The 26388-nt window shown below is 45.4% G+C and overlaps 1 protein-coding gene across 1 annotated transcript in view; it reads left to right on the top strand.

Annotated features, from left to right (window-relative positions):
• The window catches only part of T265_01343 (hypothetical protein), a gene marked incomplete at both ends in the record, with an annotated part of 42088 nt that overhangs the window by 9674 nt on the left and 6026 nt on the right, over positions 1-26388 (top strand). The window contains 10 exons of the mRNA XM_009165349.1: positions 7906-8205; positions 8292-8547; positions 9923-10213; positions 10380-10781; positions 14907-15141; positions 17827-18003; positions 20994-21346; positions 21515-21803; positions 23440-23532; positions 24147-24631. Of these exons, the coding sequence (XP_009163613.1) occupies positions 7906-8205; positions 8292-8547; positions 9923-10213; positions 10380-10781; positions 14907-15141; positions 17827-18003; positions 20994-21346; positions 21515-21803; positions 23440-23532; positions 24147-24631 (2881 nt within the window). The remainder of the gene's footprint in view (positions 1-7905; positions 8206-8291; positions 8548-9922; positions 10214-10379; positions 10782-14906; positions 15142-17826; positions 18004-20993; positions 21347-21514; positions 21804-23439; positions 23533-24146; positions 24632-26388) is intronic.

The raw sequence follows: 26388 nt of genomic DNA on the forward strand, positions 1-26388 counted from the left end.
TAAGTAATTTTGCCGCATATTTCGGTATGTGCTTCGCACCTGTGAAGTACAAAGTGCTACTGCAATATTAGGTGGGATCAAACCCAAACTTCATGCCCGTAGGTGAATTGATCGGCTTGGTAGAAAAGTCCGTCTACCTGGGTAGCTGCATAAGTCCCAGAGGACTGGCGAAACACGAAATCACTTCATGAATCGGGAATGCAGGGACAGCGCTGACTAACCTACGACACTTGCAATACCGACGTAGCATCAGCTTGGTTGTCAAGGCTCGAGTCCACACTGGCGCGGTACGTTCTGTCCTACTTTATGGATCAGAGACGTGGCCGCTGCGTGCGGTGTGATCTGTGGAGACTGTGTTCGACCATCGTTCCCTCAGAAGCATTGGGCATGCCTGATGGGAATATCAGATCAGTAATTCTGAAGTGTCACGAAGAGACTGGACCAACCGTGGTATGACCCCGGCGACCCATTGAGCTATACTCGCGCGACCCTCACAGAGTCCCTCATACCGGCTTGGTCAATGGTTAGAGGCCTGACGAACAACGTTCCCAGGTTGAAGATTGGAAGATGTGTAGTGACGTGTTCCGTAAAAATGGTAATGTATTTGCATTTTCCGCCTAACACCGCTGCCTTGTGGTCAGGCTTTTTGAATCAAAGGCTTTGCATGACTGAATACACGTTGATAGTCGCTTCTGTGCAGTTCGTCTGGCAGCTTGTTTGAAGGAGTTTCACTAGGAAGAAGTTGGCCTATGTCAGTTTGTCGTGTCCGCTCACGCCTTAGGTGACTGAATTTCTGACACCATCAAAGACAAGTTTTATGACGCCCTGAATGCCCTGTTGCGGTTAGCTAAAAGCGTAGATATCGTTGCGGTTGCTGGATAGCTGTACACACAACTGATCAGGTTTCACGCATCTGAGACTCAACTAGGTGATCAGCATGGACTGGACTCTTTACATACGGACAGTCGTGAACGATTGCTTCAGCTGTGTGCTGATCGCAGGCTGTTTTTATGCAGTGTGAACTTCCGAAATAGTCAAAGTCGTCTGGCCACGTAGTGTCCTCCAATGACGTGCCAACCACGAACTCAAATCGATCACGCCACTAGCTACCGATGGCGTCTGTCGTTTTGAAACACATTTGTGAATTCTGAGCACGCGCTCGTCCGGAGTCGCTTCTCCCTTCGTTTTCCAAGACCCCGTAAGGTGCGGGAAAATCGCCTGGCAACTGAAAGGCTAACAGATCCGGATGCTAGACGAATTTACGAGAATCGTCTTCTAGAGTCTCCTCCCAATGCTCTACCGTCAGAGGTGAATTCGCACTGAGACGAGATCGCCACCTCTCTGCACACTGCTGGTAATTTCGCTTACCACACGGTGCTACCAGGTTCACTCAAACAAAAGAATATTGGAGAAATATTCCATGCGAGAAATATTGACGCGACGAATTATCGGACGTCAATTGAAAGTGAGCGTGCGAGCCAACCGGGAAGCCTGGTTGACATAGAAAGCCGGTGGTGCCAGTAGATTATTTCAGTTGAGCCGGTGACTGGTCACTACAAAACTTTAAGCGAGCGAAACCATCAAGGATCAGAAGGGAGGGAGTAAATTGAATAAAAAAAGAACACCTGTGACAGTGGGGCGAATGCTTCGAACAACAGCTATCGCGGCAACCAGCTGCCACTCATCTGTAGTCCACGGTTGACGTAGAACCCTGGGGGGTGAACGTGGAACTCCCAACGGCCTCGGAGGTTTGTGATTGTATATGTTCTCAAGCACCACCGAGCTCCTGATCCTGATGACCTCCCACCCGCGTTGTTCAAAAATGGAGGTGAAATCCTCGGTCAGCGCTCGTCTGGTCTGTTTTCTTGCATTTAGAAAAGGAGTTTGTACCAGACAACTGGTAGGATTCGGTGATACTGCTTGTAGTGAGTAGTAACCACATGGGGCTCAGCTTAACCCCAGGTATAGCGAAACTGCTTCGTCACCTTATGGTGACTCGTGAAACATTGACTCGAGAGCAGCAAGAGGGTTTCCGGCCTAGTAGGGTTTGCGTCAACCAAATCTTCACACTCCGTCGGGTGCCAGAAGAACGCCATACGTACAACCAACTCACGGTTTTATTCCTGGGTTTCCAAGGCGCATTCGACTCAGTTTCCTTCCTTGACACGGTTGCCCATCAAGAAATGCCCCGGAATTTTGTGAACGTAATACGTCCTTTTTATTCTTAGACTTCCGGACGTGTTGGAGTATATGGACAGCTTTCCAAAATCTTACGTACACAAATTGGATACCTGCTTTCTCCATTCCTATTTAATTTCGTGATAATTTCGTCATATAGTGAGAAGAACGCTGAAAGGTCTCAATAGACCCGGTGTTCAAATAGCCTGTGACGAAGAACTTGTTGATCTGGAGTATCTAGACGACATCGTTTTTGTCTTCGAAGAGGGGAAGGCGCAGGCGTCTTCGGACGAACTGACCAAAGTCATTCCGTCCTTTACACTTTGCACGCACAAATCGTAAGTCATGCTCGTGGATATACTGTCACTAAACGCCCCACTTTCATTCCAGGAGGACGCGTGACAAATGAAGTCAATGCACGAATCTGCAAGGTTCGGGTCGCGTCTGGTTATTCGAGACACCTGTGGCGTCAGAGCGGTACATCCCTGAATCTCAATGGACGTGTGTATCAGGCTGCAGTGCGGGCTGTTTTGTATGGCTGTAAGACTTGGTGTGTTCGAGCAGCAGAGCTGAGACGTCTTCAGTTGTTCGACAATCGTTGTCTCAGGACAATAGCTCGTGTTGGTCGGTATCGGAGACTCCGTACCGAGGCAATTAGGAAGCGAATTTTCGGCTATACAACGTGTACACCTATTGAATAATTTGTCCAGCACTAGATGATGCGTTGGTTTGGACATGTGTTGCGTATGCCGAACCATCGTTCGCCGTTGAGAGTGCCTTTTTCCATGTCCAATTCCGGGTAGGAGAAGCAGAGAGGTGGCCAACCCTTGACCTGGCAGAGTGGTAGGAAAGAGATTACGAACGTTTGGATGCTGTCGGTGCTACTCGCCTTCCAGGATGGGAACCGCGTGATCCTCACTATGTCCTCTGGTTACACTGCCATATATGGTTGCTAATCGATGACAGTGGCGTTCTTGTTACCAGTTTCCATCCAGGTTGCCTAAATGAGTGTTTGGAGCTGTAAGCACCTCGGAATGACTGTAGTAAGCTAGCACAATATCCCTTCCCTATCCACCTCCATTCTTTTTTCATAATAAGGCTTTCAAATAAATCATAGCTGTGCGACATCGAAGCATCAGCATTGAACATTAATGCCATATTGTCCATGATGATGATGGATGCTGAGGTAAGCTGGACGGTTTTTGTGAAGGTTCACTCTCAATAGATCAGTTGGTTGCAATCCATAGGTTACATTTTTAGGCCACATAGTTTGTGTACCAGAGTACCGTTCTCTCCGTAGAACACTCTTTGCCCAGCCCTGTATCGGATGGGGACGACATAAGGGCGATCAGTCCATATCCTGGCAACGAAACATGAAAGTTCGCCATACTCAAATGAGTAGCGATGTTAACTGTCGTCTCCCCGGATGGGGTTTACCGGACTAGACAAATCATTGGTTAGTTACCATTACAAATATGGTTGTATCACGCGGACAATGACGGTTTTGTGTCAAAGCTATCGTAGTCACTGCGTACCTTCCACTTCCCGTCACACTGAGCAAGCGGACCCACTTGTCAATGCACAGATTGAGTCATCGCATGACTCCTTCCCTGACTGTTTTCATCCTCAGAGAATCAAGATGTGGGTCCTGGAACCACTGCTGTTTGGTGCAGGGTTTGTGAGCTGAAAACTGAACTGAATTAGCTGACAAGAAAATCCGCCAACCAACAGACCAGGTTTTCTCCTAGAATATATAACCCACCAGTCAGCCTGACAGGACATCTCGGTTTATTGGGAGATGTCGGTCAATACCTAGACTGCTCCGATCCAGAATTGGGTGACCTGGCAGTATCTCAGCCCTCGTGCTTCTTTCGGGTGACATGGCAGCTGGGCATTGAAGGGGCGTTACTGCTAAAGCACATATGCAACAACCATTTCATATCTTTCCCTTTCGAGAAACACAAACAACTTGGTTATACACCCACGATTGTGTCTACACTTGAGCTGTCTTCCATTCCGTGCACAACGGATTGCGGCTACCGAATTAGGTCAGTTTACCATTGCCATATGGTTCGTATCTGGTGCTCTTTACTGGATTCAGTTAGCTTGATTGTTATTTCTGAGATTAGTACCCGTTGGGATCAAGCTTTACTCCAGCAGATCGTTTGACACAAGAGTAAACTGTTTTTGTGTGGCACCTATCCAACCTGTCGTTCAGGAGAGAGAGGTGAGAAGTATCAGTAACAAATAATTCACTCTAGGGGACGCGACTGAAACCCTATGATGTCACACTTGGATTTTGGACTGTGACGATGACATTTCACAACCTTAGGTTTGTTTTACACTACGCATCCAACTCCGTATTCCATCCCCCATCTGCCTCACTGGGTTGTTCTGACGCTTGCCCTATCCGATTCCGCTACAATTCCCCCGCTGCTTTGCAGATACCATAACTATGCTGTTCCATTTAGCTGAGCTCGGGATGGCTCAGTGGTTAAAGCACGAACTTACTGATAGGAAGCTCCCTGGTTGGAAATCCACCTCTGGATCTTGACGGCCCCTGTCTTAGCTTGAACAGCCTGGCAGTATCTCACTCCTCGCGGTTTCTTCGGGTGACATGGCATCTAGGAACCGAAATGGTGTTACAAATGAACGATAATTACCATTGTTTTGTTGTACTGTTCCATCAACTGGGAACTAATGCATCAGTTGTTGGGTTCATATCCACGGACCTTCATCTTTGTGAGAAATAGTAACTGACGATGCTAAGCTATCACACACCCTTGGGGGAGAAGCACTCCAGTAAAAAGTTGAAACAAAGGGGAATGTTGGAACTTTGGTGCAGAAATAGTTTAATTTTCTGAGCGTAAGCAAATAGGAACAGGATGCCTAGACCTTCCAACAACAATGACAATCGCATCTGAACATCGTGTTGGATGCCGTCAGCGGGATTGACCCATCATGCTTTGCAAACCTTACGAAATATGAGTCCAGCACACAACGACAAGCTTTTTCTAGGCATTCCGGTATAGAAGTGGCAATATTCTGCTTACTGGGATCGGTTGTGTGCCATGTTCTGCCGAGTTCATAAACACTCTCAAGGGAAATCGCCTGTGTCTCAGCTAGATTCGACGGTTAGACTTTGATTGCTTTTATTTCACTTTGTATTGTCATAGTCTGTCCTTGGCGGACTTTTTGTTGGCATTTATTGGGAATAGGTTACATCTCCGATAAACAGTATTTTGGTATATGTAGTACATGTCAAATGCTCTCACCCGCAGTCTCCCACTCTTGCGCTTAGCAGAAGCCGTCAGCTGCACTGGTGTTCCCTTCCATCTCTGACACAGCATGCTTTCGTATACTTTTCACATCAGAAGGCCAAGTTCCTTGCAGCACTCATTGCCCCTGTTCTACATCCTTTTTTTCTACCACTATTTGGCTCGGACTACCTTTTTCAATTTATTCTGTCCGCTGATATTTCAAGGGCGACTGGTCTGGATTTTGTCTCAACATTGCTCGTCGGTTTCTAACAATTCCATTTCGACTGACTTCTCAAAAAGTAGATATGCTCCCAGTCACCTGGAGGATATCTCATATCCCTCTGATCACAAAACATGCCTTCTGATATGAATCGAACAGTCATCAGCCTGTCTTTGTCACGCTTGGTCTGTCTAGGCTTTTCAGCCGATCACTAATCGCGTAGACGGCTTCCTCCAATATGATCACTTACTGATCATACTTATGATCCAGACTGGTCCCATATGGTTTCAGTCGCTCCATTAGTTATCTGCTAGTGCAAGTATTACATGTGCTTGCAAATGCTTTGTTGTCAATCGGAGATACATCATCACTGAGCGCACTGATCCCAACCGCGCTCCAATGATGTCTTCTCGATTGATGACGAAATGTACACAAGTTAATCACGGGGTTGGACGAACAGATCATTAATCCTCTGGTCGAAATTTGAGCTACCACTGTCTGAACACATGTGTAACCTTCCTAAAACCGCATGTTTTCTGACCAATGCGTACTTCAGTCCACTTATTTATGCAAAAGTCGTTAATGGGGATTTAGATGATCCCGGTTGTTGTATGTATACTTTTCGCGCGTACTACGAAGTGCGTCCTGCAGAATAATACGGCTCCGAAGTTCACTTTTACATTAGAATGCCCAAAGAGAACTTCCGAATATTGATCCTGTGGGTACTACGGAGCCTCTGTTTACTGTTGGATCTCAAACTTCATCTCGTTCGGTCAGACAAAATTTAGCGTTCGTGGCTGGGATGAGAGAGCGGTTAACCCTTAAATTTACTGGCTACTTTTATGTTGTTTGGCCCCTCTGCCACTTCATGGTTGTTCTCATTGCTTGGAGCTACCTAGGTGTATGGGCTGGGAGCTTTTCCATGAGGGAATGCCGAAAGACACGTACACATCATNCACATCATTTTCGCTAAAATTCTGGTGTTTCCGCGTCTTAAAGTTCGGCTTTCGTGGCAGAAATTGTCCACTAGTGTTTATTCACGGTTAATACATCGTATGGCGACGAGATAGCTCAGGAGTTGGCGCCAGCTTACGGACGGAAAGGCCCGTGGTTTGAACCCAACCTCAGCATTTCGACTGCTCCTGTCTGGACTCAGGCAACCCGGCAGTATTCCATCCCTCGTGTTTCCTTCCGTTTCCACAATGCTGTCTCGGTTTCTCAAGTTCTTTTCTTATGCTGAGAAAACCAGGAGCTCTTATGACCATAATTTGACGTCTTGGCAATCTGACAACCCCCTCACTACAAATATGTGACCAGTATTTTACCGTTTTGTCGACAATTCCCCGTGGTTATTGAGCTACGGTTTCTACCTTTGCATAGTTATCAAACGGTTCTAGGTTTTTAGTGAGGTAAAGTACTTCCATTTTTCGACAACTGCACCTATCTGCACACCAATTTGGCGAGACTCTTCTGAACCTCGGCTTAAATCCTCGCTTTATGATATCCTCCAACCGAATATGCAGCACGAAGGCCACATAGCCTGTTGGTTATTAGGATATTCAGGATATCGTTATATATTTTCATAAAGGAAACTACCAACAAGCTTGCTGAAAACTTCGACAGCGCACCTCCGGTTTCTCGCTTCTTGGGGCTCATCAGGTAGGCGTAGTCCCCGATTTCTTGCCAATCTCATGTTATCCTGGAACCCAAATGATCCGAAATTTGACAAATGCACTCATCTACATACCAATTTGGTTTTCACGGAAAGCTCATCTAGTACCCAGCTGAATATCTTCTTGTCGTATTTTGAGCCACGGTTTCTACTTTTGTATGGCTATCAAGGGGTTCCACGTATTCAATAAAGTGAAGTACTTTCATATCTGTTTCGCACCTAACGGCCACACATTCATAAAACAACGACCTGTTACCCATGGGCTATTACATCCGTCGGATTGCAAAATCTTCAGTCTTATCAATCGGTTAGATCCACGCAGGGATCCGCAACTGTCTGCAAGTGTATAGTTATTTACCCCGTGTAAAATCTCAAAGACTTCTGGACATAAGCTATTCACAAAACCTGTATCTGCTTGGCAGTCTTAAAATGGCTTTGGTTTTGTCCAAATGCTGTGTACATAAAGTCCATGAGCGCCCCTGTCGTTGCTTATCAAAGATATTTCAACTGTTCCTGTATATTTTTGGCTTTAGCTGGTATTGGCTTCATCTCTTTTATGCATGTATTTCTTCCAGCTACTTGAATGATTTGTATACTCTTGAACTGAGACCAAACTCTTCGGCTATGTGCTGGGATATACCAGTTACATATGGTCAACCACCATCACCTAGAGAGTCTCACACAGCAGTCGCTTACCAGGTGTTGGACGGTCTTATCAAGAAGTGGCGTTTGCTAGTGTATGGGGGAATGTCAGGTAATCGCCTGGGAGATCTGTGGCAACTGGAGATCGATTCGATGAATTGGGTCAAGCCAGTGGTGACCGGAGACCCGCCGGCTCCACGTAGTCTGCACAGTGCATCTGTAATCGGCAACCGGTGAGTTTTACGACAGTCCATTCATTCCGTTACTGTTTGCAAAGTGTTACTACCAATTTCACGCCCTTCATATTCTCTATCTACAGCATGTTCGTCTTTGGAGGCTGGGTTCCTCTGGTTATGGAAGAGATGAAGATGGCTACACAGGAAAAAGAGTGGAAATGTACAAACACCTTAGCCAGTCTAAACCTAGACACAATGAGCTGGGAACCGTTGGCAATGGAAGTATTTGATGAAAGCTTTGTCCCTCGTGCACGGGCAGGGCATTGCGCTGTCGCTGTCAACAGCCGGCTCTACATATGGTCAGGACGAGATGGCTATCGGAAGGCTTGGAACAACCAAGTTAGTGAAACTGTTCAAATGTGTAATAAGTATCCATCTATGAGCATCATCCTCGGCAAATATATGTGTGGTCCTCGTCTGGGGTGGTCTTGCACGAAATAACGAACCGCCTTGTGTTGTTATGTCTTCTTGTCTCCACCCACGGACCATTCGTACGGTACATTTTTTCACTACCAATCTACTACGTGTTCTTACCAATTCCTCCCATCAAGCTTTCGATGGAACTCGATCTCTGTACTAATAGCTTTTTCGAGTTACACTGGCGAAATTGCCGGTTGTGATTGTTCAACTACCATATAGACAGCGCGTACCTGATGAGCCTCAAGAAGGGTGAGCCGGGTCGTGGTTTGTCGAAAAGTGAATAGTTTCCTTAATGAAGATATACTGTGATGTCTCGATTATCGTATCAACTGAAACACAGGACGGCCTTTGAGCAACACATCTAGTTGAAGAATATCATAAATGAGAGAGTGAGCTGTCTCCTGTGAAACAATTTGAAATGCAAATGGGTGTATCTGTCGAAGGCCGCTAATTTGCTGCCAGTTTGAAGAAGTTTGGTAATTTTTAAATGAGATTTGTCCCTGTAGGGGAAGCCAATCGATGCTAAAAGCCGTGAAGCACCGTACAGCTGCTTTATACTCATTGGGAATCATCAACAATGCGCATCTCACGAGACGGTTGTGTTTAGACTACTAGCAAAGAAGTTGCGTGTTTGAAACTCCCCTGATGCACACTGCTAATAGTTCTCAATAAGGACAAAACACCTGTAGAATGCTTCCCGGCTTCTTAGCATAGATTGACTTCACTTACATGACGAAATCTCCATTGAAAAACTAGCTGTTCCTCTTTGAATTGATTCCTCATGCGTTTTTAGATTAGTTAGTTTGTGCTCCTGGAGCCCGTTTAATCTTTTAACCTCGTTCGAAATAACAGTGGCAGTTATAACCACTGTACAACATATACACGGTTTACGGATAATGATAATAAGAATAATACAGATGATAATAATGAAAGAACTGCGCTGTTGTTTTGTCCTATTGGTCGGACGCAGTACAAAATAGCCAGCGAGGTGTGAGTACGCTAATACTTCCTTACCTCTGTCGGGTCGATAGGCTTGTAGCTGCCGTTAGGAGAAAGTTTGATGGAAGTGTTACTAGTTACTTACGTCTCGCAGCACATTTCATCTTCTGGCACCGTCCTACTTTACGTGTCATGTTTGTGTTTATTACCATGTGAATTAAACTTTGGAAAAGTTCATTTCAGCAACATTCAACTTAATGCCGACGTACGGAATCTTCAAGCCTTTGCCAGTTGTCTAGTTCACTTACCGTGGGCATCTTTCATCTCAGATTTTTTCCACTGTGTTCACTAACAGGTCTGTTTCAAGGACCTCTGGTTTCTCGAGACCGATCGGCCTCCAGCACCGACTCGCGTCCAGCTTGTTCGTGCTGGTACCCACAGTTTGGAAGTAACCTGGGGCTCTGTTCCAACGGCTGATGCCTACGTTTTGCAAATCCAAAAGTACGATGTGTCACCATCACCGGCCTCCTCCAGCCCCTTGACGTCGGTAATTTCTGACCAGACTGGATTCAGCAAGCCTCCGACCGGGAGCACTGTCACAACAATGAATTACGCGAGGGCGAATGTTGTGTCTCAGGTTCCGCAGGTTAGTATTTGTGTTACGACGGCATTCGTTCACCTCGTCGAACTTTCCTTAAAATCAACCTTATGCATCCCATAGCTTGTGCTCTTTATCGCCCCTCGGATTGTTGTTTTCGTTAACTTGTTGCTCCAGTTTTGCTACTGATAATCGGCACTTATTTATTCTTTAGCGATTAATATCGGGATACGGCGGTAATCTGCAGTCGATAGCTGCTGCTGGTATGACTCCAATCATGGCAGCACCAGCTGTTACGCCGAACACTTCACTACACGCACTGGCGAACGCTGCAGCAACCGCAAACACGGGTGCCATCTCCCTTGCCAGTCGTGTCACCGCACCTGTCACTAGTACGGTTGTCTCTCCTTCTGGAACAACACTGGGTGCTCCTCGTGCGCCAACCGTCATGACTCCGACAGGTTTGAAATATACACCTGTTCCAGGTAGTGCGGTCACCGGACGAGCAGCTGCAATGGCTGCCGCCACACAGCATACTACCATCTCCGGAATAAGCACGACTGGGGCAACTATCATTCGTGCTTCTCCTGGCCTTTGCGTCCCTGGCAAACAACAGGTTTGTTCCTCTCATTGACAGTAAATCATATCATTCAGTATCACTGTTTCCCAAATTTTGCACAGTTTCAGAGTACGTCTTTCGTGTTGGTGTGGCCAATCGGTCACTGTGGACACGTAAATTAACAATGTCGCACGGGAAGCATTTGGTCTGGACACCAATTTTGAGATCGTCGTAAGGGGTCTGTGATTGATGATTTATTTCGAGGCTTTTAGACGTGAAAGCACGATATCCAGGGAACCCCAGACGCGTTTGACAGGATCCGAGGCAGTGACTGCATCCACCATATTGCACTGTCCTTAGCTGTTTGGCGGACTTCAGATAGCTTCATACCGAATGTCCATGGTCGTCAACTTCGTTAATTTTGAGATCTATAAGGAGCTTGTGAACAGGGATTTTTCATTACAGGCGATTAGAGGACTCTACTACAGCAAGCCGCACTCCGTTTCTGAAGCAGGGCGGTTTGAGAGGGAATATTCGATTCAATCCTCACGTTTCCTGTTTCGAAGGGTTGGTGTTATCCCGCATGAACTCATTCTTAGCAAGGACATCCAGCATCACCGTCCAAAAAGTACACCCTTCTATGGATACTCGAGTCAGACCATAGGACGTTCTCAGTTGAGAGTGCCATTTGCAAAGAAGATACCTATCACAGAGGTGAATAGTCATTTGTTTCGTCATTCCTGCCACAGACGTTTAATCAGTTGTCATGGTCTTGATTCAACCAACTAACGCGATCTGTTAAATGCGTGTTGTTAAGTTGAAGACATTACTGCAGTTGGGCTCAAGTCATCGGAATTAGGGTGACACCGACTCAAGTTCTTTTTCTTGTCCAGTCCCCTTAATTGGCCATGCTGATTTGGCCGATATAGATGAACAGTGCGCTTCTCCTAGATTGGCGCACACGTTTACTGTTGTACTGATAATCACACAACACTAATTGTGACCTTGTTTATGTGTATTTCCCTCAGTTGACGTCATATAACTGCCCCGAAATGTCGTATCGCATGTTTGCGCCACTAGCTGACACCTTTGAATAAGTCAGAATCAAGCGGACGGTCATGGTTAAGCGAGTAAGTGTAAGTCGGAATGACGAAAATTGTCCAGCTGCAGCACCATTTCGGTGACTAGCTGCCATGCCAACCCTAGGCACTAGGGCTGGGATACTGCCAGGTTGCCCAAGCCTAGACAGGATCAGTCGAGATGCAGAGGCTGGTTTCGAACCACGGACCTTCCTGTCCGTAAGTTGGTGCCTCAATCACTGAGCTACCTCGATTTGGATGAGTCTTTGAATCGACAAAGGAAAGACATCTGTCCACTTCCAGCTGGTTTATCATCTTACCCATCTTCATAATCAGCACAGACCATTATATTGCTCCCTCCCCCAAGGAGAGCACATCCTCGGGACTAACCAAGACCGCACTCTTTGTGAGAGCATACGAAGGTTAAAAATTCAAGTTTATGAAAGTTCTCTGTAGAGCTTTAAGGAGGTGAACAGAATCGGCAACTATATGGTCCTAAAGATTCCCTGAGGGTAGAACGCGCCATAAGTTAGGTGCTCACAGCTGGCAATGCTCGTTTTGGATAATATCAAAACGTTTCTGAACTCTAATCACCCATCGTAGACTCTTCTTCCCACTTCCACTTATGACCACCGGACCGGCGCTTTTCCACAAAATTCATAAACGTTTCGATGCGTATATCTTCAACCACGCTTAATTTTTATATTATTTGCGGCGCATGAAACTCCCGAGTTCATTGTTGTAGTGAATGGATTTTGGTAACGACAGCCCCTAGCACCTGAATTTTGCTGATTTAATGGATCCCCATTTTTTCTTGGTTCTGAGGTTTCGTTTACTAGGGGAAAATTATCATTGTTTCCGTTGTGCCCGGCTGGCGCCAAAATGAAGATATGAAGGTTCCTTCGTCGTGTTACGTGAAGCGAGGAGGCCTACCAATCATCTGAATAGGATTTGAATTGATGCATATCAATGCTGTTGTCCTCAGTTTGAGCACATTGCGACACTGTAAAGTTGGTTAGGCGGTCATACACAAACGTTACCTGCCCCAAATGAGTAGACAACCGTGCATGAAACGGAATCTGTACAAAATACAATAGTTCAGCGGGTGTTCTACTTGAACCCAAACTGGGCTGTCGAAGAGTTTTCAGCAACCTTGTGAGTAGTTTCCCTCATGAAAATAAACTGCGATGTCTCGGATATCGTGTCAAATGAAACATGAGGCGACCTGTGTGCAGCACATTCAGTTGCCTGAGAACAGCATAAACGAGAGATTCAGTTGAGTCTATCGTGAAAACCAAATTGATTTGCAAATGAGTGCATTTCTCGAATATCACATCATTTGGACGGACGTGTTACGTGCAGACTACGAACCAAACGAAGGCATGCCCTGATTGGTCAGAGTACCAGCCAATCTGGATCGAGTATCCTTAGCACGACGCTTCTCGCCCACTCACGGAGATTCCAGCACAACCTTTTGGAGCATTCTGTCATTGCCTTATAAATACGGTTGTAGTAATTTTCCTTTGTCTCTATAAAGGACTGTCTAAAGCTACCGTGCCTTTTGATATACCATAGTGGGCGGAGCAGGAAGCCAGGGACTGGCATATAGTTGGACTACCGTTCAGCAAGTCGGGACATCTGCCCTGGAACAGTTTCAATGTGATAGCTGAATTACCATCACATTAACTGTCCAGTTCTTGGTAATGTCTCACATCCCTTTGTGTTTAATCTTAGGTCACGTTTGAAATATAATTTCAGCATCATTGTGATCAACGCTGACTGCCAAAAGAGTATCTTAACCAACCATCTCCATGTGAGACTTCCCTACGGAAGTATTTTTGCACTCCTTAAGACCTAGTGAATACAACGCATGATTTGGTTATGCTATTTGCTATATTCAAGCCAGGCCAACAGAATAACCTTGCGGTATCGTAACATGGGTTGTGTCATGCAGTAATTTAACGAGTGAGCAGATGAGCTACGTAAACAAGCTGATACATTGATCAGCGGAAACCAAACTGAAAAACAATGGAATGTACAACTAAAGAGGGCGATCCGTATCGACTATTGTCGGGTGTCACATTCCTTGGAACTGGTGTTCAGGAAGCAGTAAAACAGGAAATGTGCGCGCCTAAAAATAGTCACATCGATGCAGCATGAACTGAATGTTGCGATGGTCCACCTTAAGAATTTTTTATACAATTATTAACACATCCGGTGGATAACTGACCTGCATCAGCCGAATGTCCCTTGATTTTATATCTGTCCTGAGGAGTTTATGGCGGCTGACTGCAGTGATCGGTCGGGTTTCCATGAGAGATGTCCAGGATTTTGAAACAATCCTGATCTCGGCAGCGCACTTCATTTTCTTTGTTGAGATCCGAAGCGGCTCCTAGTTACATTTGACAATGTGGATCCGAGTATTTGGTTGCAACCCTTAAAACTGCATTAATACCGGACCTGGCGAAGGCAGCAGAACAGGTTTAGCAAGCTCGTCCTTAGAATCAATCTTCTATAAATACAGATGCGATTTCTCCGTAAACATAGCCAATAATATCTGTTATATTCTCGACTCGTTTCGGCGAAATTACCAAGGTCAAGAATTGTGGTTTTCCACGTCTCGGCTGTCTTTCCTCCCAATAAAATCTGAGCAGCCCGGTGTTGTCTCACCCTTCATGCACAGTAGGGTTATATGACCGCTGTGTTCCAGAGGAAGTCGACGATGAACGAATGAAGCACTTTGATCAGTCTCTTCCCTTCAACACTGGTAACAATGGCGCTTTACAGTATAGATTTGTTCTGCGTTTTTATACCCACTTTCTAGGGGCCTTGTCGCGTCCATCTAATGTACGTGGATTACTACAAACCAAGCGCACTGCTAGCTGATTCCGAGCTGTACATGCGGAACCAACCAATTTTAACCTGACCCTCAACGAACATCAAATAGAATGGTCACGCATGAGTAACCAACTCCCCACTCCTAGGCTTCTTTCAACCATGCGAATAATGGTCTTCACCGACAGGCGAAACCCATGTATACCGCGCATAAATGCAGTGAGCCTATTTTCTGAGCGTCTTTTATACTACTCTTATCAACTACCAGGTGATCACTGTTGGGGGCAAACAAGTGGTTTCTGCCGTTCCCATTGGGTCCCCAGGCGTTTCAATCGCTCAAGGCACCAATCCCGGAGCAGCTTCAACCACTGGTTCCGTCGTGCACCTAGTAAAAACTGCAACGGGCCTGATCAAACCCATCAAGTTGCTTTCAACGTCACCAACACCTACAGGCTCCGTACCGAAGACGATAACAGTTCAGCACAATTCGACAACGTCCACGGGTAAGTCTGCTTTGATCTTTTCCTATTCTGTCCTGTGAATGTGTTATGACCGTAAACGTGATGATACATTGTCGTATTCTGACTAGATGAGCTACCACTGGCTCAGCACCACGGTTGATTCAGGGTGGTCTAGTGAAATCCTACTCGCATCTCCACGTGAGTATACTGGGACTCATTTCGCAGTGATGCTGTTTTGAAATGTATACCGTGAGTCTACCATGTAGCTAAGGTGTGTCACAGCTTTCATCGTCGTAAGCGGCTTACGGAGTAAGTATGGTCCCATGGTCATAGACTCACTGTAAATAAAGTAGAAAGCCGAGCAACCAAAACGGCAATTACGGTGGTGCCCGTAAAAACCTGTTAATTCGAGTCTTGAAACTTTGGAGATTTTAAGGAGGCGGTAATACGGTGGCGAAGCGGAAGTTCCACAGAATAGTCCTTCGAGGGAGAAGGAAAGGGCAGGGTTATGTCCGGCCGCTAGTAACCTTGTAGGGGTGACTGGAAGAATGGAGACGAGTGGAACGACTAATGATTGAGTGGCGAGGCACAGCTGAAGCAAGTTCGGATGAACAATTACCATGATAATGATGATGAAGTGGAGTAAGGGATGTTACATCAAGACATTGACAAACAGATTGGAATTTGTCGCCAAGGCATGAAGGAGCATGTTGTGTACGACGAGGGTCGGAGTGCAGCGACAATCAGAATGACAATGGAAAAGACTGAGGGCCCGAAAGCTAGGCTTTATTCATCCAAAACTTTGACACTGGGAGCTGAAAACGGAAGAAAGTGATTTAGCAATAAATGATGAAACGTTTGAAAAACAGGGCAAATATACAACAGAACAACGGAGCGAATGTTCTTCCCTTTGGGATTGAGAAGTAGGCGAAAAGACTTGACGAGTGTTCTAGGATGGGGTGAATCTGGGAATTACAGACAATAGGGATTTAAGGGTGCAACATTCAGTTTCGCTCTCAAGTTTTGTTTGAATTTAAAATTCGCGCGCGGATGAATGCCTAATTCAAGCAAATACTTGCAAACCGCAGTGTATTTACTCCTGCCATGATTGTGCACAACTAAAATAAAATGGCTTAGCTTGAAATGATCTTGGCAATCGCATCGGAAAATTTAATCAGGTGTTGAATTTGTCGACTAGGCTGCATAGCCGGCGCGAAAATGGAACATCCAAGTCTACTGGACTCATGATGAGCACCTAACCACTATTTAAGGACACGTACTACGTCTCCACATTTGCTTGTGATAGTACGGTTGTGCACCATGACGAGTAGGGAATGGAGGCACCTGGTACCGACTATTCTAAGTACCAGACCAACCAGATGAAGTTAAATTTTAGCTTCCGGTAATTACTGATACCATCAGGTTTTCAGAAAACGCATCTATATTTATGGCCTGTCAACAGGTGTGTTGTGGAACAAAGCCCACCGGTGTATTCTGCTCAATGAACAAATAAACGGACATCGTAGTATGCATACCATCCGCTTCTAAAAATTTCTATTCGCCTCGTTGCTTAAAAATCAATAAACGTCTCACCTCTTGTCATATGAAATGGACTTAAATCAAACATACGGATTATCTGGGGCTCACCAGATAGGCGCAGTTTCTGAGTTTCCGTCAACCTTAGGTTCTACTTGAAACCGAATTGCACGAACTTAGCAAAACACACTCACTTGCAAACAAATTTGGTTTTGTGAGAGACTCACCTCGGACCCGGCTGAATCTCTCGTTTGTGATGTGACGCATACATGCGTTTTCAACCAAACTATTGTGAGCCCAGCTTTGAGGTCAGGTCAACAACTGCTTTATGCTTTAGGTGATAACTATGATAATTCCTCATCATAACACCAGTACGGTCAACGCATATCATATTCGATAGAAGTTATCAAATGCGAAACGGAATTTGTGACAAACAAAGACGAGGGTTCAAGAAGGCTGTTCAAGTATGATATAATGGAAGGTCATGTTCCACTGAGTTTTACTTAATATTGGGCCATATCAGGAAGTATGGAATCACGCAATGTAGTAATCCTGTTTGACGAGCTTTTGAGCTAGGGTCTAGTGCAGAATGTCAATCGAGATCCAGATGGAACCAACTTTGAAAAAAATGGATTGTCTGAAGAAGATGTCCCGATGGCGAATTATTCTTTTCGGCTCTGTTCGGTTCAAACATGATGTACGCGGGACTTTTCCCAACTCCTTTTTAGTCATTCGATCTCTCTGGAAGCAGACATTTATTAATCTTATTTTATCGCTACTTTCGAAAATACCGGACGCTTTTTTGTGTGGCAAACGATGTCTATAAGCATAAAAATTTTCTGTCTCTGTTTTGTTTTCACCATGAAAAGTGGTGTTCCGTTTCTTGCGTTTACGTGCTTTATTCTTTTTTTCTCTTTGCTAACACTGAGCATAACGAAGGCTATTTGGTAGCGTGTGATATCGGAGGTCAAGGTTTTGTTACTTTGTTATCTGGATGCTTGAGTTTTTACACTGGTGCTGCACTACCTACCACCCCTTATACAGTTTAAATGTGAACAGCTGTAACCGGTGAAAAGGTTTAAAGGGAATCGGTCTGCCACAGCTTCGTGCACCGAATAAGTATAGAGCTGCTCCTTGAGGTACACCCCACCTACTTTCTACAGTTACTGAAAACTCTCATTCGCCTTCCAGTCCCGGCAGCCAAAGTTATCAAAGCAATCCCGGCAAGTATGCTTCAGAAACCAACAACCGGAAAACCCATACTCATCACTAGTGGTCCCGTGCCCCGTGCAGGACAACCGGGTCTTCAGACTCCAGGAGCTATCGTTCGACCGGCTGGTCAGCAGATTGTAATCGTGAATCCTACTGGTAGGTGATTTTTTTTATTTCAACTCGAGGCGTCTGATTCTTATTATTCAACAATCTTCTCTTAGATTCTATCTCCATTCCCTATTGTGTTGAAAATGTGACTAGGCTCGAGATGGCTCAGTGATTAACGCGCTGACGTACGCATCGGAAGGTATGTGGTTCGGACCCAAACTCAACATCTCTAATGCTCCTGTCTAGGTTTGGGCAACCTGGCGGTATCCCAGTTTTGGTGCCTCCTTCCGCTGGCGTGGTAGCTAGGCACCGAAATGGTGCTACAATTGAACGATTTTGCAAATTCTTTTTGAAAGCGAGAGTTTTGATGCCATCCGGTTAGTGAAATCGCCTATCGAAGAGGGTAAAGTATCAGGATTAGGTCGACTGGGTGAACCGTATGGCTTTCTGTATAAATGCGTAGTGAACCGATCTGTTGGCCGTATGTTTAACTACGGAATGGAGGTGGATTTCCTCAGTCCCACCACCTTCTAACCAAGCTCAAAGAATGTCATAGTCAGTAAAATTAATCGTGTCATAGATCTCAAAGTTTTGAATGAATGAGCTGCTTCATCTTCAATAGGTTTCTTTCACTTACACGGCCAGCTTCTGTGTTTACAGGGTTTCAGTGGGTAAGATAAACTAGTCTCCATACAGGCGGAATTCACACTTCCTCCTACCTGATTTGTGCCATATGACAATGTTCATTCGTACACAGTCATCCTCGGATTCACTCGGGTTTACGTCAAATTCACAGGCTCGTACGCAGCAACACGTGCCTCTGCGCAAACTATTTCCATTGTCACATTCATTTTTATTGAATCAGGAATTTCTCATGATCTTTATGCAATCATTCAGTGATAAGTCCTCATGCATGATGGATTTTTTGATAACCTTATGGAAATCTGCTAATTCGGGCGAGAACTTTCATCGGCTGAGGTGGGAACTAACACTCTAGATGAGGATAGCTACATTCCCGACCGCACTTTGTAAACAACAACTCCCTTCTTGAAGCTAGGTTGCGGCAGATGGTTTTGTTTCTCTTAGCCCGATGAAGACAAATAGGATGCATATTTGGGTTAGTTTTGTGACAGGGCGTCTGCAGTAAGCTGGTCACAAAACTTGGTGGTTGTAAATACTGTCCCAAGTTCGCTTTTGTATCAAAGCAGTTTGTCGTTATATGATTTTCCTTTGCAACCAAGGTGACCAGCCCCATCCAGACCAGTCGACCAATGAGTGAATTCATATTGTGAAGTTACTGCTATCACTCATACAAGTGCGAGTTGTCCAGTTCAACGGGATTGTCCATAGCTCAATGGGCACTGGTCACGCAGCTACAACTGTGATGGAAAAATGACACGAGATTAGTGCTGAACACACCTGCTCGCCAGACTGAACGACCCTGTGTTAAAAATGGAAGACTCATCAAAACGATCCCGTGTTTTTAGCGCCGGGACAGTAAATTTACTTGTAGTATTTTACTTCACTTTCTAATGACCACAGATATAGAGTTCTCAACGCATCCTTTGAGCTGCCCAGAAAATCGAATTGTGAATGATAGGTCTTTTCTTCCAGCACATCTCATTAAAAAATCGCATAGTAAACTTCGTCACGGTTGCAACTCAATGCACTAAGGAAAACAGTACCGATCAGAGTTTGCTCAACATGGACTGCACTCTTGACCATGCCACCTATTGTCTCAGACCCATCTGTGTTCGAATTGTGAAAAAACGCCGTTGTTCTTGCAGTACACGAGCAATTCTTTGGTACACGTATTTCACTTGGTCACCGGAAAGCTTTCTGGCCCACAATTTAGTCGATGTGTAGCCTCCACTACGTTACTATCAGAAGGCATCATTCACAAATAGGACAAGATAAGCACCGTCAGGCAGTGCATGGAACTTAGCATGTGGCGTCTCTGAATGCCTACCGAATAAGCGGTGCTGTGAACACTCTTGTCATGCTGTTTTACAGGAACCTTTAATTTCGCAACTATGAACGTTTACCGTTATGACAAAACATCCAGAACACACATCGGAAATACACCTAACCGCAACATTCATGTTCTCTCCAGTGTTGGTTGTTTCACTTACTTTGAAGGGACTAACTGCTGGGGCGGAATGAGTCAACATCAATTGTTGTCCGCCAGAGGGTAACTGTGATTGTACTTATGGTCCGAACAGATTAATTTGTCGTCGGTTTACGCTGTTCCCGGCTAAGTTCTGCCTTAGTGATGGCACCATTTACTGTTGTGTTCGGTCAGAATTTCGAAGAAAAAACATCGTGGGGCACAAAGTCAGGAAAGCATTTGCAAAAACCAAAGGTTATTTTCGACCTAGTCATTTTTTGGGTGTTTAGCACTCGATTTAGTAGTGCTTTATGTGGGCGCTTTGGGACAGTTTTGGAACTGAATTATGTGTCACAAATATCCCCTTTGAATTTCTGCGCTGCCAAATCCTAGTTTTCCTTTGATACTGAATTAGTGGCACTTGATCTCTAGTTCTTTAAAACACCCAGCTGCTTTCATCCTCATCCACACTGGTTATCATGGTATGACGCATGTGGTCCGTTTTGTGTTGTTAACATCTAACATGTATACGCTTGTTTCGAGAAATATACTCATTTGCAAATCCATTTGGTTTTAACGAGAGATTCAGTTGAGTCTCTGGTGAAAACCAAATTGATTGGCAAATGAGTGTATTTCTCGAAAACAGTCCAATTTGGGTTCAAGTAGAACATAAGGTAGACGGAAACTCGGGGACTACGCCCACCTGGTGAGTCCCAAGAAGGGCGAAACCGGTCGTGGGCTGTCAAAAAGTTCTCCCAACCTTGTGAGTAGTTTCCTTTATGAAAATATACGCTAATTTATTCTACAATATACTTCCTTTTTTGCTGGCGTGCCACATATTTGTCCTCTGAAACTCCGTTCAACTCAGCACAGGTGCCACCACATTTCGGCCCCAATATGGTTTATTTTTTCTGTTCCTCCTCTATTAAAGCCGGAGCTTCATCGCTGCCGGGTGGCGCATCTACCGGTGGTCACCAAAATGTATTTTTCTCGTCTCCCGGTGGCACTCAGGCCACGCGCCCTCAAGTTACACCCAGCCAAGTAACCCTTGTACGACGTGAGTCCATAGAGTCGACTACATCAGTTCCACAGCGCTCCACCGATGTCGATCCGGGGAATGATTTCGATGGAGAAAATATGCACATTCCACAGCTTGACGGGACGGCAGACGAAGAGGATGACACTTCTAAGGCGGGAACGAAGCAGGCTGGTACATCCGGCCGGCGTGGTGGTCGTAGCGCAACGTCCTCTCGACTGGGACTCGAACTAGGCATCGTTCGTGAGGTGAGTGAAGGCCTTTTCGTTGGCGCGTACTTATTGTAAGCGATAAATAATATTAACTTTTTTACTGTTAGATAAATATTCCAGCACAATGCGTTTGTGAAAAAGCTCAGTTATGGTTCGCGTGTATTTTTTTGCCCTCACTTCACTAACACTGTTCTCCCTTACCAGGACTTGGCATGCAGTTCCGAACTTCCAGCGTCGGTGGCAGACGAAGCCGCCGCAGAGCTGATGGCTGAAGCGAACGACGACCCTACTCTGGCCATATTATCTGAAGATAAAACGGAAGTCGCAATAGAAGACATACATCACGATGCTAGTGAATTCGACCCATTGATCGAGGGCGTTGAGAACAAAGGAGCTGAGGGTGAAAGGGCGGGTTCTACGTCAAACGTTAGAGAGGCCGATGAAGTTGGTGACGAAAGCGGAGACGGTGTGGAGTCTAAAAACATGACAAAAGGTGTAGTTGACAGACCTTCTTTTGTCATTCGCATACGAATCATTGCGTGTTTCTTATCATCGGTAAAGCCATTGCACTGCCTAATTATTACCCTGTACCTTGATGTTCAGTGATGGAGACGCTGCAAAATATGGCCCCTAATCGATTTTAGTGGCATTTTTGTCAGTTTCCGTCCAGGTTGCCCGAATGAGTGTCTGGAGGTGTAGGCACTTTGGATTGATCGTGGTCGGCTAGCTCTAATTCCCTTCCACTTTTATCCTTTTCTTCACAATAAGGCTTTCAGAAAATTATGGTTGTACGCCTGCGAAGTATCAGTGTTATGTTGATGATGATGTTCAACATTAGTATTGTTTACGATAGATCAGAATCTTGGTAGCTCAGGTAGTGTAAATGGTCCTTGGTTCGGTTAGTCTTCGTTTGCACAACCAGCAACCTATCGCTGCGCCACGCTGATGATGTCACCTCGAATGGTGATGAAACGTCTGCAATCAAATTGCTCAGCTCAAGGAACAAACCATGGTGTTGTTGTCCCTATCGAGGGTGTGGTGATGGCAATGGATGTTAGCTAAGATCATTACTCTGTCGGCACTTATGGGTTACCCAAACTGCCAGCAAGCGATTTCTCCTCACTGTCTAACCGCTTTGTTTCCGAAACAATATGCAGCAGAAACAATCGCCGTGAGCCTAGCTAGCTTGACTTCCAGTAGGTGTGGATTCAACGCCAGTCGAACTCATGCTTCATGAAAGATTGCATGCAACACACGTATTCTGCGTCTCTCCCAACGCCTCTTTTCCAATACTAACATGAGGTTCCGCCCCTTTCTCTCGACAAGATACCTCACTAATCAGATTAAGGCTGAAACAGGGCTGCGGATTATTCACAAGTAATCGGGCCCTCTTTTTGACGCGATAAAGAATGCAAGCTGAATCTGGGTCGCGTATTCATAAACTTCTGTCACTGACCCGGACACGCGTAGTATGTACATGCGCTAATAACAGGCAGTTTATACAGGGGTTACGGATTTGTGTTCCGTTATGACCTCTTCTGTCTTACCGCTGATAGAAGAAGTATGAAAGTGCTCAAATGCACATTTAACCTGAGGCTCTGAGTGGCATGGTGCTGATTCACAGAGCAGAAATCCAATCTGGTATTATGGTCGATATCCTTTGCGTTTACAAACTATGCTTATTCCGCTTTAATAACCATGGACAGACTAGACTGCTTACTATTGTGTTGAAAAAGTAAACTCCGACTCTTGATGCAGATCATCTGCCGGGTTTTGGAGTGGTCGAAAATTTTCCAGGCACGGGAAAGCCTTGGGACCAGGTTGTCTCTTCCGCCTATCGGCACTATTTTATTTCTGGTTGATGGTGAATGAGTTTTGCGATGCCAGTCGAAGTGTTGTAAACCTTCCTCTACAGTTATTTTATATTGTTCTCACGCGGTATGTCCCTTCGACACGCACCTCCAGGGTGTGATCACCACCCCTCTTGAGTGACACTTGGAGATTGTTGCTGACGAACCACGCTTTTGTGGCTCGCGTGCAGGAGAAACTGTACTGTATTTTTTAATCTTTTAGCTGTAAAACAGGAGTAGCCACTCACCAATTGCATGTATCTCTCATGGTTTTCACAGCTGAGGATCAAGATCAGAATGCAAGTTCCAATGATCCGTTGGAAACTCTGGCTCTCGCGGCAGCTCGGCGAAGTGGGGATGGTCTTCCGCCAGGTTTGTTTTTCCAAATGTCCTTGTTTGGATAACTGGCTTGCCTGAATTCAACAGTTTTGTGTCCCTCTGTTATGTCACACTGATTGCTTTTTACTCGCCAAATAGCAACTTACCTCAACTGATGAAACGAGTCGCTAACAAACAGGCGTACGATTATCACCGAATAAAAGATGCATTTATCTAGTGTTCGATCACACATGGTACATGAACCGGTTTCTTTGAACGCCCTGGCTAGAAACTAAGGCTCATGTATACATTAGTCGATTTGTAACAAGCCCATTGTTTATGTATGGTCCCATGTTTCAACGAGGTAATGCTCTAGTTTGTTTATAAAAAAATATCACTTGATTGAGTTCTGTAACTGTCCGAATCGAATGCTGTGTTCGAAAAGTGGCCTTTGTACTCGGGACGAACACCTCTATTCTCTTCTTGCTAAGAAAGCAATGTTAGTTCAGTTGTGGTTCGATGACTTTTCTGTACAAACTTGAGCTCTGATAAAGCAGTCAGGACGAGACATCACTGTAATAAATCTAAGGAAATTGTCAGCGCAAGTGTCTCGCTCATCGCCTTACGATTGTTTGCTTAAACCTAGCATTTTCTGTTTGTCGATTCAGGTGAGAATAATCTACCCGGGTCCCTGGAAGAGTTGCCCGAAAGGGCCAACTTAGAACTGGCAACACAAGCGTCTCCAAATATTGATTCAGCTGCACATGTCTCCCCCTACGCTCCAGCATCAGCTGAGGACGGTGTGATTGGTGGGACGGAACAATCGCAGCAGTCAGGTGTAGCGGCCAGCGCTGAGTTATCGGGCCAAACTTCAGGGGCGAATACGGGTCGGTCTGTCACGGTGGACACCACAGGAATTCGTCCAGTGGTTACAGTCTCAACTGCTACCTCCCAAACACGTTCTGTGACAAGTTTGGCAAATGCCAATAGCACCACATTGTCCAGTCCGTCCCTGTCGAGCAGTGCATCGTACGGCGGAAGCAGTGTTCATCGAACTGACTGTTCGTGGCACGACGTGGGTGTGATCAAATCGACAAGCTACACGGTCACAATGTATTCGGCTTACACCAACGATGTTGGTGTGAACAGAGAGGTTATTTGTTGTTGTTTTTTTAACGCTTATTTGGCTAATTTTGTCTGGTCATAATTTACGCATCTGGGACGCTGACTGATCGCTTTTTTTGTTGACTTCTCTTGACTTTTATTGTACTCGCCATGTAGGTGTCGCACGTAGAAAATCTGTTTACCATACTTCCGCGTCGTAATTGCCGAACTTCTTGGCTGGTTCTTGGAGCTCATTGGGACAACGCTAGTATTCGTACTGCCTGTGACCGCAGTGTGGCGGGATCCTCTCATAGGAAGATTCGTCTCCATGGTTTGAAGGCAGATCGTTAGCTTTTCCGACCGCCACGTCTCCGCTAACTTCGCCGTTGGACATACGGCTCACTCACTTTAAAAGTCGACTTCCAAATAGGTGTAGATAGATGCACGTGCACGAAGACTAGCTGGATCAGCAGTAAATTTTATCCAAGCAATATGATAAGAAGACGCAAACTAACACGCATGCATTCTGCGCTGCATCGTCACTAAGTACCAACAACCAGAAACTTATTTTTGTTGTCTGTTAAAAAGGGGATCAGGACTGGTAAGTCACTCTTCGTCCCTCGAGCGCCCAGTCGACACGTCATGTGGATCCCGTAAGTGGCCCTTGTCTAAGTGCTGACCAGCCGCTTGTGGCCCAACGGTCCAACGTTCAAAATAGTGGTCGAAAGGTCGCGGGTTCGGCACACCCTAGAGTCTCGTATGGTGCGCACCGTTGATGATTCCCAGTGAGGAAATAGCTGTACATTGCGCCTCAGATTCTCAGCATAGACTGGCTTCACTTATAGCACAAAATCACCGTTGAAAACTATCGTATATCCTCACACTAACAACAAAGGATGAGACAATTACAAAACCTCTGCTATGTCGGGTTCGTTTGAATGTCATACAATTTTTTGGACGCACAAGGAGGGCTCTTATCGAATGACTGATGTGACATTGGTGGTTTTCAGAATAGTGGATACTGATGGCAAATCAATCCGGTAACATGTAGCTAAAAGCTATATGCCGGTCGATTGCTGTGGTTGCTGACGCTGAGGCAGACATGTCAGTTTTCAACCGATATCCGACCCAAAGAGCCACGTGCCCCTTCGTTTCAGTGTTGAAAGGTATGTCGGTTCCACTTTCTCCGCAGTAACGGTAAGCCTTAGTACAGGAGTCTCACTCAAGCCCAAAATCCACTTTTGAAGACCTCAGGATCCCTCAGGATCTAATGAAAGCGCTCGCATTTCTAAATGATTCATTCGAAAGTCGCAAGATTTTTCCCCCTCTAGAATCACTCCTCAACATAATATGCCACATGTCCGTATCTCCTGACTCTTTCCAAATTGATGCCCTTCCTGCTAATCGCTATCTACTGCTTTGTTAGGCTTTTTTTTACACACGCTGCCAAGTATAGGACCCACAAAAATTCAGCACCGTGCTCACTTCACATGATCAAAACGAGCCAACAAGATCATCTGGTCCGTTTCTTCTAGCATTTGCTCCTCAGGATCCGTTCTTGAATGACTGCTCACCATTTCACCCCACCCAGGACGTACATCCACAAAACAATATTGTCTTTTTCGTTCCCTGTTACTTTTTTGTCCCTATTTCCGGTAATCTTAGTTTTCCAGGCATGCCCTGCTCAGAACTTAATTTGTCCGTTTTCCGACTCTATTCCTTCGAATTGTGATTTATGTTGCCCAACCCTAGGCTATGGATGCCATTCAAGTATACTGCTATGTTCTCAGAGGTAATTTCCCTCAG

Source organism: Opisthorchis viverrini (assembly GCF_000715545.1).
Source record: "Opisthorchis viverrini unplaced genomic scaffold opera_v5_14, whole genome shotgun sequence".
Lineage (NCBI taxonomy): Eukaryota > Metazoa > Platyhelminthes > Trematoda > Opisthorchiida > Opisthorchiidae > Opisthorchis > Opisthorchis viverrini.